The 19103-nt window shown below is 37.6% G+C and overlaps 2 protein-coding genes and 1 pseudogene across 5 annotated transcripts in view; all 3 read right to left on the minus strand.

Moving 5' to 3' along the window:
- Positions 1–8958, minus strand: part of PGGT1B (protein geranylgeranyltransferase type I subunit beta) — a 56308-nt gene extending 47350 nt beyond the window's left edge. The window contains exon 1 of the mRNA XM_003900006.5: positions 8785–8958. Coding sequence (XP_003900055.1) covers positions 8785–8924 — 140 coding nt within the window. The 5' untranslated portion in view covers positions 8925–8958. The remainder of the gene's footprint in view (positions 1–8784) is intronic.
- A 1714-nt stretch (positions 8959–10672) lies between these two features.
- LOC110743516 lies at positions 10673–12058 on the minus strand (annotated as a pseudogene).
- Positions 12059–13386: 1328 nt separating this feature from the next.
- Positions 13387–19103, minus strand: part of CCDC112 (coiled-coil domain containing 112) — a 29732-nt gene continuing 24015 nt past the window's right edge. For all 4 annotated transcript variants that reach the window (XM_003900008.3, XM_003900009.5, XM_009208910.4 and 1 more), the window contains 4 exons: positions 17242–17655; positions 15729–15824; positions 14915–15033; positions 13387–13950 (listed from right to left, as the gene is read on the minus strand). In XM_003900008.3, coding sequence (XP_003900057.1) covers positions 13908–13950; positions 14915–15033; positions 15729–15824; positions 17242–17655 — 672 coding nt within the window. In that variant the 3' untranslated portion in view covers positions 13387–13907. The remainder of the gene's footprint in view (positions 13951–14914; positions 15034–15728; positions 15825–17241; positions 17656–19103) is intronic.

Raw genomic sequence — 19103 nt, forward strand, 5'->3', positions numbered from 1 at the left:
AAAATCAGTATCTTACTGATTGCTCTGAACACAAAGAATCTGTTATATATAATTCTTTTCATGTTGAGAAGCAGTCTCTAGTATAGCTTGAGTACTGTTATATCACTTCCATAACAATTCATATGACTAATAGTAATAAATTAATATTTCAAATTATCTGGTCTAAAATTTTACAGCAGAGCTACCTGATGTATTCTGTAACCTTTTCAATGAAGATTTTAAGAAAGAATGAAGCCTTAATGCCCTGAGGTATCCACTGTATGTAACAAATTTACTTCTCTCCTATGCATCTAGAATAGTATTATCTATAGATAGACAGAATAGTACTACAGGTTGAGTATCCCTTATCTGAATTGCTTGGGACCAGAACTGTTTCAGATTTCAGATTTTTTTAAATTTTAGAATATTTGCATATACATAATGAGATGATATCCCACTGGGACAGGACCCAAGTCTAAATATGAAATTCATTTAAATTTCATATACATCTTACACACATGAAGCTTATTTTATATAATAGTTTAATAATTTTGTGCATGAAACAAAGTTTGTGTTCAGTACTTATGTGTGGAATTTTTCACTTGTAGCATCATGTCAGTGCTCAAATCATTTCTGATTTTGGAGCCTCTCAGAGTTTTCGATTAGGGATGTTTAATCTGTACCAACTTTAGGAGAAATGAGAAAATAGTGATTTCTTTCTTTCTTTCTTTTTTTTTTTTTTTAGGGCATAATTATCTCTCTGATCCCTGGTGGAAAAAGACTAGCAACCATCAGATAACAGGAGGAGATATCAGAAAGTAATTTAATTCCAACCAAAGCTTAAGGACAAAAACTAAAACTAAAGAGATTTGGGTACACTTAAGAACAATAAATATTTGGGAAACATATTATTGAGAGACTATTACTATGTATTAGTCAAAGAGCTGGGACATTTCTCATATATTATCTCAGTTTAATCCTAACAGCACACTGAGATCTATCTGAATTAGAAAGATAATTTATCTAGGTAAGATCAGGATTATATTAAGGGCAGTGGAACTCCTTTATGTGGAAAGCAGTGTCGCACAGTAGTTCAAAGCTCATACTCTGCAGTCAAATGACCTGGGTTCAAATTCCAAGTTGGCCAATTTCACTAGACTGACCACACGACTCTGGGCAGGATACCTAAATTTTTCTAATCAGCTTCTGATAATTATTTTAATCATTACTATACTTTATACAGTTATTGTGCTTACCTGCTCACAATAAGCACTCAATAAATGGAAGCCATTATCATTGGTCTGCCATAATTTGGAGGGACAGGAGTAACAATGACTTTAGGATCTAATTACACTCTATAACACTATAGGCCTTTTCTATAGACTCTCGGTTGTAACCATTTTCCCCAGAGGAATGTGCTTCTCCAAACACAATGATACTTTAGACATGGGAAAAACCTCTACATAATAGCAACAAAGTTTGAAAATCACTGCCCTTGGTGGTAATTATGTCTCATGAGATAAGGTCCACTTTGTTTGTATGCACTCAAATATTTACTGAACTAATAAAGGCTCTGCAATACTATATCTAACCCTCCTGGAGAGCTCTAACAGGGTTTTTGGTTTTGATGTAACATATAAAGTGAATGATTATCTTTATAGTCAGGTACAATTAGCATCTACTAATGTAGTTTATTAAAGCGTTATTAAGGAAAAGGACAAAAAGAAGACAGAGACAAAAGTGGAGGAAAACATGAAGGACTTGAGGTCGGATAGTGGATAAAACAAAGATCTTCCTGTCAGTAAAAGCGATGTAGTTAGAGAATTTATGCAAAAGGCTATAAAAACAAGGTGGGATTTTTTTCTAAATTAACAAATTCAGAAATGATCTAGTCCATCTCTTTAATTTTCTAACTGAAGAAAATAAAATCCAAAAAACTCAAGTAATTTACCTGAAATTTCAACACTGGACAATCAAAACTACTCAAGAAGTCTAGGTCCCAAAATGGTGTTCTCCACAGGGGTGCTTCTCAAACCTGGCTGCTCATTAGAATCTGCTTAAAAACGACCAAAACACTACAAATATAACATAGAGATCAAGGTCCTACTTCACAATCAAATCTATGGGTGTAAGGTGGGGTCTGGGCCCTTTGGGTTTGTTTTTGTATTTAATTTCCCCGGTAATTTTAATGTGCAGGCAGGTTTCAGAAGCACTGTTCTAGAACAGTGGTTCTCTACTGGGAACACTGCCCCTAATGTTAACACATCAGAATCAAACATTCTTGGTTGTCACAGTGGAGAAGGGAGTTACTGGCATCAAGTGGGTAAAAGCCAGGGCTGCTGCTAAATGTCTACAACACACAGGACAGGCCCATCATACAACCAAGAATTATCTCATCTAAAATGTCAATAGTGCTGAGGTTGAGAAAACCTGCTTTCAAGTCATACTCTTATCTGTATATGTTATCTGAATGATCTGTTTGTCATGTTACTTGCTCCTGGATATGAACGCACTATTTATATGTAAGTACCAAATACAAAAAATCAGCCATGTGATGGTATTTTAAAATCTTGCATACTTAATTATTACAGGCTCCTGAAAGTTCAGCATTTTCAACTCATAGATGAAGACTTAGGTTGAGACCATAAGGTTTATGAGATTAACAGAGTTATGGTGAATGGCTTATGTTTATAAAGAGAGGTCCCATCAGAAACGCTTGGCAGAAAGAACCAATAAGTCACTTTGGGGCAAATATCTGACCTCCCTTTAAAATAGTCTGGGAAACCATTCCCCTTCCGATCACACCAGAATTCTCAAGTAGTCCTAAAACTGAAAGAAAGAGAATTAAAACAAGCCACAAAAAACACAAAGGAATTTTGGGCTATGGGCCTCTGAGAGAAATAATATAATGTAGGGTTTTATGGTTCCTAGATGACTTCTACTTGGGAATAAACTGCTGGGCAACCTGACTCAGCACAGGTGTACAGAGGGGTAACTGTGCGAACACATGCACCTAAAATCAAGCCAGTGAAGTTATTTTTACTTTATTACTTCTTTCAGAAATATCTGTTTATTCTCTTTCTTTCTTCTTTTCCCTAGAACTCAATCTGAGTCTGCAGCCTAAGAAGTAGAAATAAGCAAGCAATATCTTTCTGTTCACCCCTCTTCTACCACTCTGAACAATATGTATAAGAAGTTTATCTTACAAGGATGAAAAACTAACATCCCCCAACCCCCAATCAAGTTGCTTTACCAAAGAATCAATTCACAGACAAGAGGGTTAACCTAAGTGTCTTCAAAAGATGTCAAATATTCCAGGCTTAAGAACACATATACCCCAAAGATAAAATAAGAACAACAAGAAAGCTGGGCGCGGTGGCTCACTCCTGTAATCCCAGCACTTTGGGAGGTCAAGGTGGGCGGATCAACTGAGGTCAGGAATTCTAGACAAGCTTGGCCAACATGGTGAAACTCCATCTCCATTAAAAAAACAAAAAGTCAGCGAGGCGTGGTGGCGGGTGCCTGTAATCTCAGCTACTAGGGAGGCTGAGGTGGGAGACTCACTTGAACTTAGCAAGTGGAGGTTACAGTGAGTTGAGGTTGCAGTGAGCTGAGATCGTGTCATAGCACACCAGCCTGGGCAACAACAGCGAAACACCGTCACAAAAAAAAAAAAAAAAGAATGAAAAACAGTCTATAGTCTGGATAGTGGAAAAAAGAACTTAGTCATACTGATTTAAGGAATATATTGAAAACACTAGTTTATGACAGTTGACTAGATTCCCAAACTTTGGATCGCTTGTCCTTCTGGTGCAACCCCTTCCTTTCCCAGTCTCTCCAAGTGTCTTAAACAATGGACTACATTCATGCCTAGATACCAGATGGGCCTATGGCTACATCATATTGCAGAGTTCTAAAATTATAAACAAGCATCTACATTAAGAAATAACACAAATAAAATTGATAACCATGTCAGTGAAGAGAGAGCCTTAGAGGATATATTAGACTTAATCATGAAGTTAAAATACTAGCACATAGATGCTGCCATAATACTTCCAAACAAATGACTGAAAGACTGCACGAATTCTGGAATTTGAAGCATTTTTCTTCATTTACAATTGTTTTTCAATGGCTGATTCATCTGGTAAATACTTTTAAGTACAGTCACATATCTGTGAAATTATTTAACTTGTAAAATAGTTTTTGTACTACCATAATTTTTCAGTAAGAAACATCTACTGAACACCTACTAGAGATTAGATGTCACGACAAAAATGAATAAAGCTTCTAACCTTAGGGAGGTTACATGTTAAGTGCTATTATAGAAATCATCTTCTTCCTTTCTCAACTGGCTCCTTTTGCCTTTTATTCTCCAGACCAGATGGTAGTTTCAATTCAAGAATCCTGGGACTCCTCCTTCTTCTTCATCCCCTCTTCTCTAGCCCTACTTCACTGCCTCAGCATCTCTCTCCTGGACTACCACATCAGTGGCCTCATCGGTCTCCTTGGTTCTGGTCCTGTACCATGTGATATATGGCTATACAAACGACTATTCCTGTCACTTACATGATATCCAACTCATGTTTCTAGATAAGCACACAAAGTTTTCCATGATCTGATGCATGCCTACCTCTTTAGATTACATTCCTATCACATCCCTTTACATTTTGAACCACTACTAGAGAACTAAGTGAAGTTTTCTGCTCAACACTCACTTCTCCAGCTTTATTCTTCTTATTGTCCATTTGCAACAACAACAAAACACTGGAACACATTCTTTAAGATTTAGCTTTGCGGTTACTTCTTCCAAGAAGCCTTCTCTAGTCCCTGTCTCTCTTCAGGCTGAGCTACTTAGGTACTTTCAGAATGCCCTCAGAATATCACAATCATTTTGTGTAGTCAGGGGATTAGCCATATCAGAATCATCTGGGCACTTGTCAGAAATGCAGCATCTTCAGCTCACATTCAGCATCACACTCCTCAGCTACTGCAATATACTTTAACAGACTGCTTCATGCAACACTGCACCTCTTTTGCCTACCATTAGATTTATAGTTCCCATAAAGTAAATTTCTAAGACCTTAGAGGTTCTCTGCTGCTCCTACACATAAAACACCATACAGACACTCCATTAAAAGTCAATAACTTTACAGAGGACAGGGATGCACAGGAGTATTCATCTAAAAATACAATGACGCAGGCTTATGCAGTCAGAATCTGCATTTTAACAAGATCCCCAAGTGATTCACATGCCCATTACAGTTGGGAATCACTGCTGTAATAACTGCGTATTTGTTTCTACTATAAGGCAAACAGTCTCTAACTTTAGCCTGCATTAGAACCACCTGAGATGCTTGTTATAATGCAGACTCCCAAGGCCCATACAGAATCCAGTGAAGGTCTGGGAAGGGGCCCAGGTATGTGCATTTTTATAAGTACATACAAGTCATTACTTAGAGCCTCCGACCACTACACTTTCAAAGATGTACTGCTAGACTGTGATATATTTAAGACAACGGGCGCAGTGGCTCATGCCTGTAATCCCAGCACTTTGGGAGACTGCGGCGGGTGGATCACAAGGTCAAGAGACCCAGACCATCCTGGCCAACATGGTGAAACCCCGTCTCCACTCAAAATACAAAAAATTAGCTGAGCGTGGTGGCACACACCTGTAGTCCCAGCTACTTGGGAGGCTGATCAGGCAGGAGAATCACTTGTCCCAGGAGGCGGAGGTTGCAGTAAGGAGAGACGGCACCACTGCACTCCAGCCTGGCGACAGAGTGAGACTCTGTCTCAAAAAAAAAAAAAAAAAAAGCGAGGAAATGAAAGAACAAAGTAGTTGCAGAATGGGAGGCAGCAGAGCGGTTACAACACAGGATACATAGGGGAAAATAGAGGGACATGAGAATACGAAGACTAGCTAGATTGTAAATGCCTTGTGAAATAAAAGGTAACTGCTTAAACCCTTCTTCTAGAACAGCTGACTGTAAAAATAACAGAAAATTGTCACTAATTTGTTCCTTAATAAAAAGGACTACTCTAATTCCTATTACCCAAATACATATGGCAACAATAACTCATAAACCACACTAAACTCCCTAAACTACTTATAAAAGAAACCTGGTGATTGATAAAGCTCCCAATGCAAGATATAATATTCACTTGAGTTCTAAACTAGTAACTATGATTTTAAGAAGTCAATATAAAAGAAAAATCTCTGATGAAACAACAGACAATACACTTTTTATTTTCATAAAGTTATCGTCACTAGAAAAGTAAAAATTATTCCTGTTGGTCAGGCTAAAAGAAACAGGAAAATAAGAGTAATTTTGCCGAAATGGTGAATCAGAAAATAAGTGTCTAAATATCCAGTCTAATATTAGCCTTCTCAAAAGTCAGCTTTTTCATACCTATTGGTAAAAACAAATGAACAGAGGAACACTTGAATCATTGGTTTAACACTGTATCCCTGTACCTAGACACACGGGGAGGCACTCTATGAATGACTGTGGAAATTAACTAGGTAAGACTTGTGGCTTGCCCAATGTATTGTTTTGTCTTAAAAATCAGCAGAAACTTTGTGACCAGTCACCTTTGCTGAAAAGGCTGGAGTTTCTTCACAAGCATTTTAAAGTCAGTTATGAATCACATGCACCACAAAAGAACTTAGTGCTAAAGAAAATAAAGTCTGTGAGTTAGGAAAGAGAAAAACTTAAAAAACACTACAGAAACCGATATATGCAGTTATCTTAAATGCAGTTATGTGGGCTATAAGAAAACCAAAATGACGTAAAAATTCTATTCATGTGACGAACATTAGACAAAAAAGATATAATATTGCTTAACCAATGCACTAAGGTGTTATATATCTGTTACCTAATATGGAACACTTGGTGTCGACCCTATGCTTATACCGAAGTTAAATAAGTCAGAAATTTGTGCTGTTTTACTTATGCTGTGAACGGAATTACACAGTTTAATGCCAAAGTACATTTATTCTATATGGATTTGTCCAAGCTGGAATTTTATAGAACAGGCCAAACACATTCGCACTTTGAAAATGCAATCACAGACTTACAGTGATAGCTGCAAGCAAAGTTCAACTGTTTAACAATCACAATTTAATCAGCTCACAAGACTTATACACTGCATGTATCCAAACAGTGTATGTATATGATAAATACGCATATTATGTATCAATAACAAAAACAGGATGGAAGACTTTTTATACAAACGCTTTGAATCACATAAAATTAATCCCCATTAAGATATAAATGATTTATCAACATTTTAAAACATCTCATATCACTACAATCATAATCTTTCGGTATGGAAATCTGAATCTTTCAGTGAAGGTATGGGCTCTGCTAATCTACCAACAACTATGGGAGAAGGAAGGAATACACACGTTTCACTCTTTTGTAAGAATCTGTTCATCCTTCAGGGCTCAGGTCACATTATTCAACAAATATTTCTTAGTGCTTCTCATATACCAGGTACTATTTAAGGACCTAGTGTAAACTAAGATGTTGCAAATGTTGAAATAGAAACAACTGCCACTGGCCAATATGGCAACTGAGCACTTGAAGGGTGGTGGCTACTGCAAACAGAATAACTTAATTTTTAATTTTATTTAATTAATTCAAATCGAAATAGCCAAATGTGGCTAGTGGCCACCAGATTGGACAGGGCAGCCTAGTCCTAAGTATAGAGGTAAACAAGATAGACAAAAATGTTACCTTTGTGAAGTTTATAATCCAGTGTAATAGAAAGATATTAAACAAATAAACCAATAAATACATAATGTTTAAGGTGGTCTTGGAAGTGGTCCCTTTGGGAAGGGTGTTTAAGGAAGGCCTCTCTAAAGAAATCTGGATTATGTACATGCCTGTCTATATACTCTTATGAACCCTACACTAACATATAGCACAGAAATCTATACAAATGCTTGTCTTGTTCAGCTGTACTCTAGCACCTACCATAATATAGTTCTTGACCAAGTGTGCAGAAGTAATCTGCAAAGCTCCCCAAACTGATCCAGTCATATAGTGTTCAAAATACACCAGTAACTCAGAATTTAGAAAACGTGGGGAGAGAACACAGCAAAAACAATCTGCTCTTTCCTCCCATCCAGTCTCAAGCAGCTTTTGAGCCTCACTTCAAAACACAGCATTGCGGAGCAAAGATCGCCTTCTCCTTTCTTCTCAGCCCCGGCTTCTACTGTAAATGAAATCGCTTAGCCTCTGCTGCATCACACTCTTCAGCTATTGCAATACTTTGAACAGGCTGCTTCACGCAACACCGCACCTCTTTCGCCTACCATTAGATTTATAGTTCCCATGAAGTTTCTAAGACCTTAGAGGTTCTCTGCCGCTCCTACGTATAAAACACCATACAGACACTCTATTAAGAGTTAATGACTTTACAGAGGACAGAGATGCATAGGAGTATTCATCTAAAAATACGACGACAAACTTTGTCCTTTTCCTTTCACATTCGGAAGTAATGAGGCAAAGCGACAGGCTATGGGAAGGAGTAAAAAAGAAGCTCAGAGTTGCCAGAAAATAATGAGAAGTGAAAACGGCGGAAACTGGAGATTCTACAGCCCTGGATGTACAGCCTTCCAGACCTTCCCACCGTACGGCGGGGGAGTGAGAGTAACCTCAAGCCCGCTTGAAACCAGTCAGTGCCAGGTGGGCGGCGGCGCAGTCCCCTTCGGGCGCCCAGTTTGCGGTCCAACTCCGCCGCGCCTTTCCGCTGGGGCCCGGGCCTTGTGCCAGCCTGGCTGACTGTGCCACCAGTTACCTGCTTGTCTCAAGCGAAGAATAGCGCTCCGGCAAAACCTGGAGGCAGCGCTGGAAAAATCGCACGTGCCGATCCCGCAAGAAATCCAGCCGCTCCCCCTCACCGCTCCCTGCTAGCCTCTCGTCCTCAGTGGCCGCCATGCTGCTCCGGAAGCGACGTCCGCCGCGACCCGGAATCAGTTGGCGCGCGGAATGAAAGAACCCTCCTGGGCTGACCCGGAGGTGCCGGGTTAGGGGACCTGCGCTCGCAGCAGACTAACCCAGTATTTGAAACCGCTCATCTGGGTCTTGTGCAGCACTTCCTCTCTCCGATATCTCCTTAGCTAGAGCATGACCCAGCCATTTCTACCCAAAGCCCTCGAGGCTTGTAAACACCTCGCAGGCTTGTGAAAATCCAGTCCACAAATCCCTCCGTCAGAATATTTATCTTGGGAAGCCCAAGGTCAAAAGCATCAAGTTCGCTTTGAGACAATGCTGGCTCTGTAGAACCTGAGGATGGTATATCTGAAAACGGGGATGGATCACTATTAACTTGCTAACAGATTCATTTTTGGAGGGCCAGTTTTAAGCTGAACGGTTAGGGAAACGAAACAAAAAGCAAAAACAAAACAGTGGAGATAAATGTTTATTGACACTACGAAAGTTCAGAGACTTTCCTAATCCTAATCCTTTCTGGATACCAGAAATCACTTAAAAATTTGTATATAATGCCCCCAAACATATACAACATGCATATTCATATCTATGTGTGACTGCTTGCGTCATGCTTTTACAAATCCTAGATTTTACTTTCCTTGAGTCAACGTGTTATCAAGAATCAATGGTGCATCAATCTGCAACAGCAAAATAAGCCCAACATCTTCTCCAATTACCTGCATTCTAAAAAAATTAAACGTGCCTCTAGTTCCCCCCCCCCCCCCAAAATAGGGATTTAAGTTGTTTTAGCCATTATACTATGCCCTTTAAATGTTCATGAGGCATTCCTGGGTAGCGGGGTGGGGGGATCCACCCAATAATAGAACTAAACTAGGTTACCTGTAATCAACTTAACTAATAAAATTTTGGGTATAGTTTTGTTAGCTTTCTTAGAAAACGTAATTCTTATACTCTGTGGGCTGGGATAATCTTACACTTATTCAACAATCCAAAGTGCTCTGAGTAATTTTTGGTACTATTAACTACCTATTCACAGGTATTCCTGCATGTCTTTACAAAATACTGCATTAACAAACAGCCAGAGATGGATACTAGGTTGTCCTCGGTACTTTCCTACAAATACGGAGCTCACAGTCCTTGCCCATCAGGTATGCCCAGTCTGGAGTTTTCACTGTTATTACAATTAAGATCTCTCACTTAGCACACATACCCCCAAATACCTGAAGATTTTCAATGTGGAGTCTTATACACGTTTAACTTACTGGAATCAGCTATGGACACTCTATACATTCTCAGAAAATTAATTCTAATAAACATGGCCCTTAAGTTAGGGAAGCCAAATATTTCATCTGATTCTCAGTTCAAGGACTAGCAATCTGATCCAAATCTGGAGGAAAAATTTGCGATGTGGGACTCATTGAGAGATAATATAGAATGCCTCCTGGGTTGGTAAAAGGTTTCCATGAGTGATTTTAGCCATGTAAGATTTTTGGCATATGCATAACAGAATGGGAATGATAGAACATCTATATAATTGAATATTATTTAGCCACTACATGATGATGTCTGAATTACATAGAAATGTATGAAAATGTGTAATGCAATTATGGCATAGTAATTAATATGTACTATATGACTGTAACAATTTAAAAATATGTAGGTATGTTTTTTGTAAAAGTTACCCTGGAATTATGAGTACTTTATAACATTTCTTCTTTAGTGTTTTTTCTATCTTTCTTATTAATGTACTTTTTTTTTTCCAGGCTTACTTCACTTTATTTTTCTTGTACAACCCTATGTTGTAGCCACCACTGGAGCCTGGGTCCTCTGCACAGAGACTCTGGTGTGGGTCTTGAGGAGGTGGTCAGTGAATTCCTGATAGGGAGACTTGGTGAATACAGTCTCCTTCCAGAGGTCGGGGTCAGCCTGCTGTAGGCCTTAGAGATGGCATCAAAAATGACCATGGCGAAGTTGCGCAGGATGGCAGTGCAGCCCTTGACTGAGGTGTAGCAGTCATCCATACCAGCCATCAGCAGCAGCTTCTTGGCCATGGGGACCAATGATGCCAGTGCCCCTGGGTGCAGGGATGACCTAGGCCAGCACAGAGCCATTGCAGCCTGTCACCTTGCAAGGGATGGTGTGGGGCTTGCCAATCTTGTTCCCCCAGTAGCCTCTGCACATGGGCACAACGGAGAGCTTGGCCAGGATGATGGCCCCGTGGATGGCAGTGGCCACCTCCTTGGAGCTTAACACGCAGATCAGTGTGGCCATTGTGCCAGATGGCAACAAACACCTTAAACCTGGTGCATTGGCCGGTGCGGGTCTGCTTTTGCACTGGCATGTCTTCAAAACTTCATCCTTGAGAGAGGCCCCAGGAAAAAGTCAATGATCACAGACTCCTTGATGGGTAGGGAGAAGAGACAGATCGCCTCCAGGGACTTAATCTTCATGTCCTTGACCAGGCGGCCCAGCTTGATGACAAGCATCTACTCCTTGGCCTTGGCCTTGCCTCCGGGAACTCCGTGGCTGGCCCTGACCCACTCGATGGCCGTGATCCCAGTTCCCCATCCCAGGGCCAGCTGCGACCCCAGTTCCCTATCCCAGGCCCCCTGCTGCCCTGGCGTCATCCGCGATTTGGTGTTTTCTCGGAGAAAAAGCTAACGTACTTTTTAAACCAGTAAAAGAAATGTTTATTTGACATCTAGTTTATGAACCTATAACTTCTATGAACTCTGTAACTGAAGATATTTGTGTTTATCTTACATCTTTTATGTAAAGGATCTATATAATAAATTCATCATTTATTTCAGATTCAGCTAGAAAAACTGATTTCTTCGGAGGAACTTCCATACTTTTCTTTATTTAAAAAAAAAAATCAAAAAACAAAGCCATAAGAATCACATCATGCAAAATGCTTACCTTAGATACAGGAATTTGAAAGCTGCATTTCCGTGCAACAAAAAGCAACACGTAAAAAAGCAATACGTAAGAAACGTTTTTTGTATCTTGTAGCTTCTCAGTTCTGCTTTTAAATTCCCTTGTCTTGCTCTATATTTTATTTATGTATTTATTTTTGGAGATGGAGTCTCACTCTGTTGCCCAGGCTGGAGTACAGTGGCGCAATCTCAGCTGACTGCAACCTCCGCCTTCCAGGTCCAGGCGATTCTCCTGCCTCAGCCTCTCAAGTAGCTGGGAGTACAGGCGTGAACTACCACACCAGGTTAATTTTTGTATTTTCAGTAGAGATGGTGTTTTACCATGTTGGCCAGGCTGGTCTTGAATTCCTGACCTCACGTGATACGCCCACCTTGGCCTTCCAAAGTGCTGGGATTACCAGCCTGAGCCACTGCGCCCAGCCTCTATATTTTATCTCTAAATGACTTCAAATGATTACAAAAAAGTTTTGGAAAACAAGTAACAAAACCAGCACTCCTGTTTAAGGATCTTTTAGGTCAATTTTCTCATTCTGCCCCAATAACTGTACAAATCAGAATTCAGTTTCTAAAATTTGGAAGCCATCTACTTTGAATATTAACTATAAAATAAGAAAAGATTTTGATCACTACTCAGTACATTTCTGAGTCATTTAACCTAAATTCATCACATTAACCATGAAAGATAAAGATTATCTAAGACAAAAATCGTAAGGAATAAATTTCCTATGTTTTTATGTATATAGTATCTTTCCTATGAGAACAAATTAAAGTTAGAAAGGAATATTTTATAATATAAAAAGTTGAACTGTATTCAATTACATTGTGTTTTCATGTATAAAAGTTTAGAAATTTAAGAACTAACTCTTTTGACCAAATATGTTAATCTAACAGCTTTAAAAGATCTTATTCATTCATTCCTTCATTCATTTTAGAGACAGGGTCTCACTCTCTCACCCAGGCTGGAGTGCAATGGTGCCATAGTAGCTCACTGCAACCTGGAATTCCTGAGTTCAAGTGATCCTCCTACCTTATCCTCCCAAGTAGCTGGGACTACAGGTGTGTGTCACCATACCCAGTTAATTAAATTTTTTTTTCATAGAGACAGGGTCTCCCTGTGTTGCCCAGGCTAGTGTCAAACTCCAGGCCTCAATTCTCCTACCTTGACCTCTGAAAGTGCTGGGATTACAGGCATGAGCCACCATGCCCCACCTAAAACATTTTAAGTGCTATCAAGAGAAATCACAGTATTCTAAAGCTGGCTTATTTCAGATGATATTTCAGAACAAAGAATTTTCCTATTTTGAGGCAAACAGAAGCAGAAAAGAAAACTGCATTAGCCAGGAAGATGTGAAAGACACGAAGATTTTATAAATATGTGCAATCCAGAAGGGCTGAAGGAAAATTTGGGATTGCTGAAGGAAACCAAAAAGATTATATCAATAATACAATTAATAGGGTATATGAGAGACATATTTTTAAAATAAATATTCTCTATACAAAACAAAGCATGCTTCAAACAAATACAAAATATTTATTACACAAAAATGTCATAACTGACAAACTGCCAATTTGTTAAACATAGAAAAAGTACTAACATTTCATAACTCTAAACAAAAACCACTTTACCTTTTTGTTACTCAAGCTAACTTAACTCCAAGTTTAAAAAGTTACAAAATTTTGGTTTAAAAAATGTCATTGTATGATTGTTCCAATTTATTTTGCTATGCTATGACAAAAACAAAATCTCTTTGAAATGTTTTGAGTATTTAAATTAAATAATGTTTGTAACATTAACTTATTTAAATAACTTTTACATCAATAATAGGCCAACACATATATTAAATACCTTCGTGGTAGAAGCAGGAATACTAATGACAAAGCCTCATGAAACTTAATACCTCTCAATTCACAATATAGCACAATAATCAATCTGACTAGGCTACTTATATTTAAAGAACATGGTTAGTCACTTTCTCCCTGGTGTAACTTAGTATGTTAACATTCTTATCAACTGAGTAGCAATTTCATTATCTCATACTCTTCTCTGTATTCCTTGTCTCCAGGTTGGAATAGCCCTACGGAGAGAAAGAGAAAAGCGATTGTAAATATATAGGAAATTAAAAAGAAAAAAACCCTATCTGATTAAATGCTAACTTTAAAATATATATATAACCTACCCTGCATGTTGTTTGTCTGGTTCATATGGGCATGTAGGTTTACAACCCTCATTAAGGTTTTATTTCTTGCTCTAGCTCTCAAACTGATTGACTGACAAACCAATCAGTTAATCTACTTATTAATCTATCAATCTTTCATTCATTCTTTTTCAATACTACTACTTTTCTTATAAAAATAAATATTAATGTGAAAAAGGCAGAAAATGGCATCTACTAACATGAATGTAATATCTAATAGGGCATTGGGTACTACTTGTACTTTATTGATTTATTTATTTTTTTGAGATGGAGCCTCACTCTGTTACCCAGGTAGCACAATGTCGGCTCACCATAACCTCTGCCTCCCAAGTTCAAGTGATTCTCCTGCCTCAGCCTCCTGAGTAGCTGGGACTCCAGGTGCACACCACCATGACCGGATAATTTTTTAAATATTTTTAGTAGAGATGGGGTTTCACTATGTTGGCCAGGCTGGTCTCAAACTCCTGACCTCGTGATCCGCCCTCCTTGGCCTCTCAAAGTGCTGGGATTACAGGCATGAGCCACTGCACTCGACCTACTTTTACTTTTATCTACTGTTTATTTTTAAATAAAAGTGACCTGAAAGGCAAATGTATATATATTTTTTTCATATATATGAAAAAATATGTATATTTATATATATTATATATACACATATATATAAATATATGTTATATATTTATATAAAAAGATTTAGGTAAAAACATTTATATATTATATATACTTATACATTATATATATATTTTCATATATATATGAAAAATATAATTTACACACAGTAAGTGCATAAAATATAAACATGCAGCAATTAAATTAATAAATGAACACCAATTCTCTTTCTTACCTATGTGGGATATGTAGAAGTGGCCCAGAGCCTGTTGGTCCTATCTTTTTGGTTCGTTCTTCCCAACCTTTCGTGGGTTTGTAAAGCCTAGAGGGATCTCTACTAACATTGTTTTCAACCTGTAATCAGAAGTAAAATAGTACCAGTTAATTATACAAACTCAGTTTGTACTAGTAAGTAAGTAAAAGGCTTAGTGCAGTTTTAAAAGACATAGTTAATATTGGCTAATAAAACCATTAATAACCTCAGTGAACTTCTCATTGGGCTCATATAGCTAAAGGAAAATTTAGACTACATCAATCTCTTCATAAACTGTAAGTTTATTTTAGTTCTATTATTTTATTCTATTCTTATTTTTCTATTTCTATTATGAGAGAAATGCAATGCAGCTAAGTATGCTAGTGATATAGCCAGACAACAAATTTAGGATAAGTAACTACCAATAAGTCTTCTGTTTTATCGATGAGGGTCACCAACATCTTCAGCTCTGAGTACTACAAGAGATTAGGCAATGCTCATAGCTGCCATTATCTCAAATAGAGGTTCATATAGAAAAAATTTTTTAAACGACAAGTAGGGGGAACAACAATTCAGAGTGAAAGAAAACAGTGCTCATAAGGTAAAATGACAGAATTCAAATAGTGGTTTCTTAAATTGTACCAAGTTATGCTTGCTACTATGTAAATAAGTATGAAATTTAAAGTAGATGTTATAGAAATAAGATGAGCTATAAAGGAAATAGATTTGATGTCAGTATCCTTACAAATCAAGGAAATAGGGTAATAACAATACAAATAATCTCAGTGCAGAGTACCTTTTCTTTTAATTTTGCCAGTCTTCTTTGTTTTTGTGCCTTTTCATCTTCCTTTGCCTGTCTATCTAGAATTTTCAATTCAAGTTTATGTAAATCCTTAAAAAAAAAAAAAAAAACCCATAGCATTAAGATATCATTTGAACTAGAATTTGTTCAAAATTTAGTTGTTCACAAGTAAAATTAAATTACCTTACCTATCAATATTCCTTCATTATTAACTCTTTCCAACAAAGGCTAAGAGCTTTATTTTCTCTGAATATAAACGTTAACACATGCGCATCCTTTCTGTATTACTTTATTTTAGGCATCTCTTGTTTTACTTTAAGGTTCAACTTAAAACTCTCTTTTAATAAGTGAGTTAAGCCCATTTTCATTCATCAATACAAGTATGTCTGATTTCAGATCTCTCTTATTATTTTATATTTTCTGTTTTGTGGGTTTTATTTTTTCTTTTATTACGTGTCCTGCTTATTTTGGGGGTGTATGAGAAGGAATGGGAACTTTTGTTACTTAGAAAGATTTTTATATATGAGCTAAAAGAAATGAACTAAAATTTTCAGTATTAATGTGCTTTGTCTGTATTTTTGTCTGTTATTTTTCTTTATACCTCCCTTAGTTTTTGCTTTACAAATGTTGCTGCTATATATTTTGATGCACATAACAATTCATAAGTTATATCTCATTTGCATGCTTTTTCATTTTAAAGTTCCCTTCCTTGTCTTAATACTTTTTGGAATGAATTCTGCCAGTGTGTCTTTATTACCATTTTTCTTGTATATGTTTGTTTAAAATCACCTTTAATTTGACCACCCAGCAATAATCTCGATTCCTTTAAGTAGACAAGTATCTACAATGCACCTAACTCTAGGGTACAGGGATGTTCAAAAAAACACACCACTAACGCAAACACACCACTAATGCCCTCATGTAGCCTACATTATGGTGGGTAAATGAACAAATAAGCAAGTCATCAATATGGTAAAGCCGGGCAATTTGGCAAAGAAGACAAATCACTCAGCCTTGCCTATGGCTACCTTTCTAGTCTCATCATCTGTTGGTTCCCCTCTCCTGCCTAATGCCTTAAGAATATTGAAGTGTTAATAGTCTCCATCATAAACCATACTGTTTCACTCCTTCAAGCTGCTATTCATGCTGTTGCTTCTACTAGGAAGGATCTCATCTTTCCTTCCCTTCAAGAGTCAACCTAAGTATTACCTTTTCTCTGCCACTCATAGCTGTGGTAGTGTCCCTCCCTATACTCCCTCCTAAGTACTCTGTCCATACCTCAATCACCACACTCTTTAACACATTATGCTGGAATCTCCTACTTCCACATATCTTTCCCACTAGACTATAACCTACTAGAAATTAGGGAGCACGGCTTACTCATTTTGGTATACTAATGCTATATACAGGTTCAATACACAAGTACTCAATTTTTGCTGAACTGAATTTGGAAGTAATACCTCCATGTGTAGCATTTAAAAATTATTCAGGAAATAGATTTACTCACTCTTTCTTGAAATCTGGAAATTTCATCAGCAGCAGTTTTCCTTTTTTCTGCCTTTTCTGCCTTTTCCCTTATCTCCTTTTCAAGCCTCAAAAATTCTTCCTGTTCTTTCTTCTGCTGGGTATAACTTTCTAGTAGTAATTTTAACTTAAACTGGCGCTGGCGTTCTTTCTGACGTTTTTTCTCTTTCTCTTCCTCTTCTTTTAAGTGGGAAGCATATTTCATTGACATTTCTATACTTTTCTGTTTCTTCCAAGCTTCAACTGCCAATTTCTGTTTCTTTCTTTGTTCTTCTTTTTGCTTTTGATTATCTTCTTGTTTATTATGAAAAAGCATAGGTGTGTTGTTTGCCTTTTCGTTTAACTTGAAAATTTCCTCCCTTTTTTGCTGCTTTTTAGTTTTCCAACTCTGAATCGACTAAATGATTTTTTTAAAAAAAGAAAGCAAAAGAAAAAAGTTTTTTAACAGCCAAAAGTATTTTCAAATACATCAATTCCATCTTTCTAGAAAAAATATTGATTGCGGGATGCTGGATGCTTAGGTTTTTCAGCTTTGTTTTGTTTTTAACCAATGCAATTTTTTTCTACTTCTGTTTTTTAAAAATTACTGTCTCTTAAAACTGTGAATAATGGGTTATCCTTTTGGCCTTCCTCTTTCTCTCTTAGTCACCAGGTTCACAAGGACAACAACTCATGAACTATCCTTCTCCTCTTTACCTTTTTTTTTTTTTTTTGAGACGGAGTTTCGCTCTTGTTGCGCGGGCTGGAGTGCAGTCGCACAATCTCAGCTCACTGCAACCTCTGCCTCCCAGGTTCAAGAGATTCTCCCGTCTCAGCCTCCCAAGAAGGCAGGATTATAGGCCCCAGCCACCATGTTCGGCTAATTTTGTTGTATTTTTAGTACAGATGGTGTTTCATCATGTTGGCCAGGCTGGTCTTGAACTCCTGACCTCAGATGATTCACCCACCTTGGCCTCCCAAAGTGCTGGGATTACAGGTGTGAGCCACCACGCCGGGCCTACCTGCTTCTTTTATTTTCATGGGCAACATCCCTTTCCTCTAATCATCTCATTTCTGCTTCCAAATTCTCTTTCTAGGCTTAGAATACTTTCTAAGTGATCTTTATCTGGTCAAATATCAGAAGAAGAATTAAGAGTAAGGTGGTTAAGAACATGAGTGCTGAAGCCAGACTATTTGGGACCAAATCCTGGCTTTGCCATTTACTAGGTGTCGCGTTGGATGAGCCACTAAACTTCTCTGTCCTCATTTTGCTCATCTATAAAAAGTGGTAGGTAGTATTTCTTGCACAGTGTTGTTACGAAGATTAAATGAGTTAGCATCTGGCACATGGTGCTTCCTAGGTATGTATAAATAAATAAATAAATAAATAAAACAGCACAATAGCTACAGAGCTGTCTTTACATATGGGTATGTAAAAATTATTTCAAATTCTAGCAGGCTTCTCCATGCCATTTAGGGCATATTCCAAGTCAAGAAACTATTTCCTCATCTTTCCTTATGGTGTATCATTCATTCTACTCAATAAATCCTTATGGTATGTATATATACTATATACAAGGCAATGTGATAGGAACAATGAAACAATATTAAAGCTACACCAAATGCCATCTAGTACAGTGCTACTCAAAATACCAGTCTGCAAAAATATCAGGAATTTGTGTCAAAAGGCAAATCAATGCACTGCTTCTTCCAATGTGAAAATTTTCTATGGAAAAAAAAAGCCAACTGAACTAAACGGTGTTCACTGCATAGTTAATTCTGGTGCAACCATTTTATCCCACTGTAAACCAGTAACAGTTTGCAAACCCATATTTAGTCCATGGACCAAGTCTGAGCAGCACTGTT

Source organism: Papio anubis, chromosome 5 (assembly GCF_008728515.1).
Source record: "Papio anubis isolate 15944 chromosome 5, Panubis1.0, whole genome shotgun sequence".
NCBI lineage: Eukaryota > Metazoa > Chordata > Mammalia > Primates > Cercopithecidae > Papio > Papio anubis.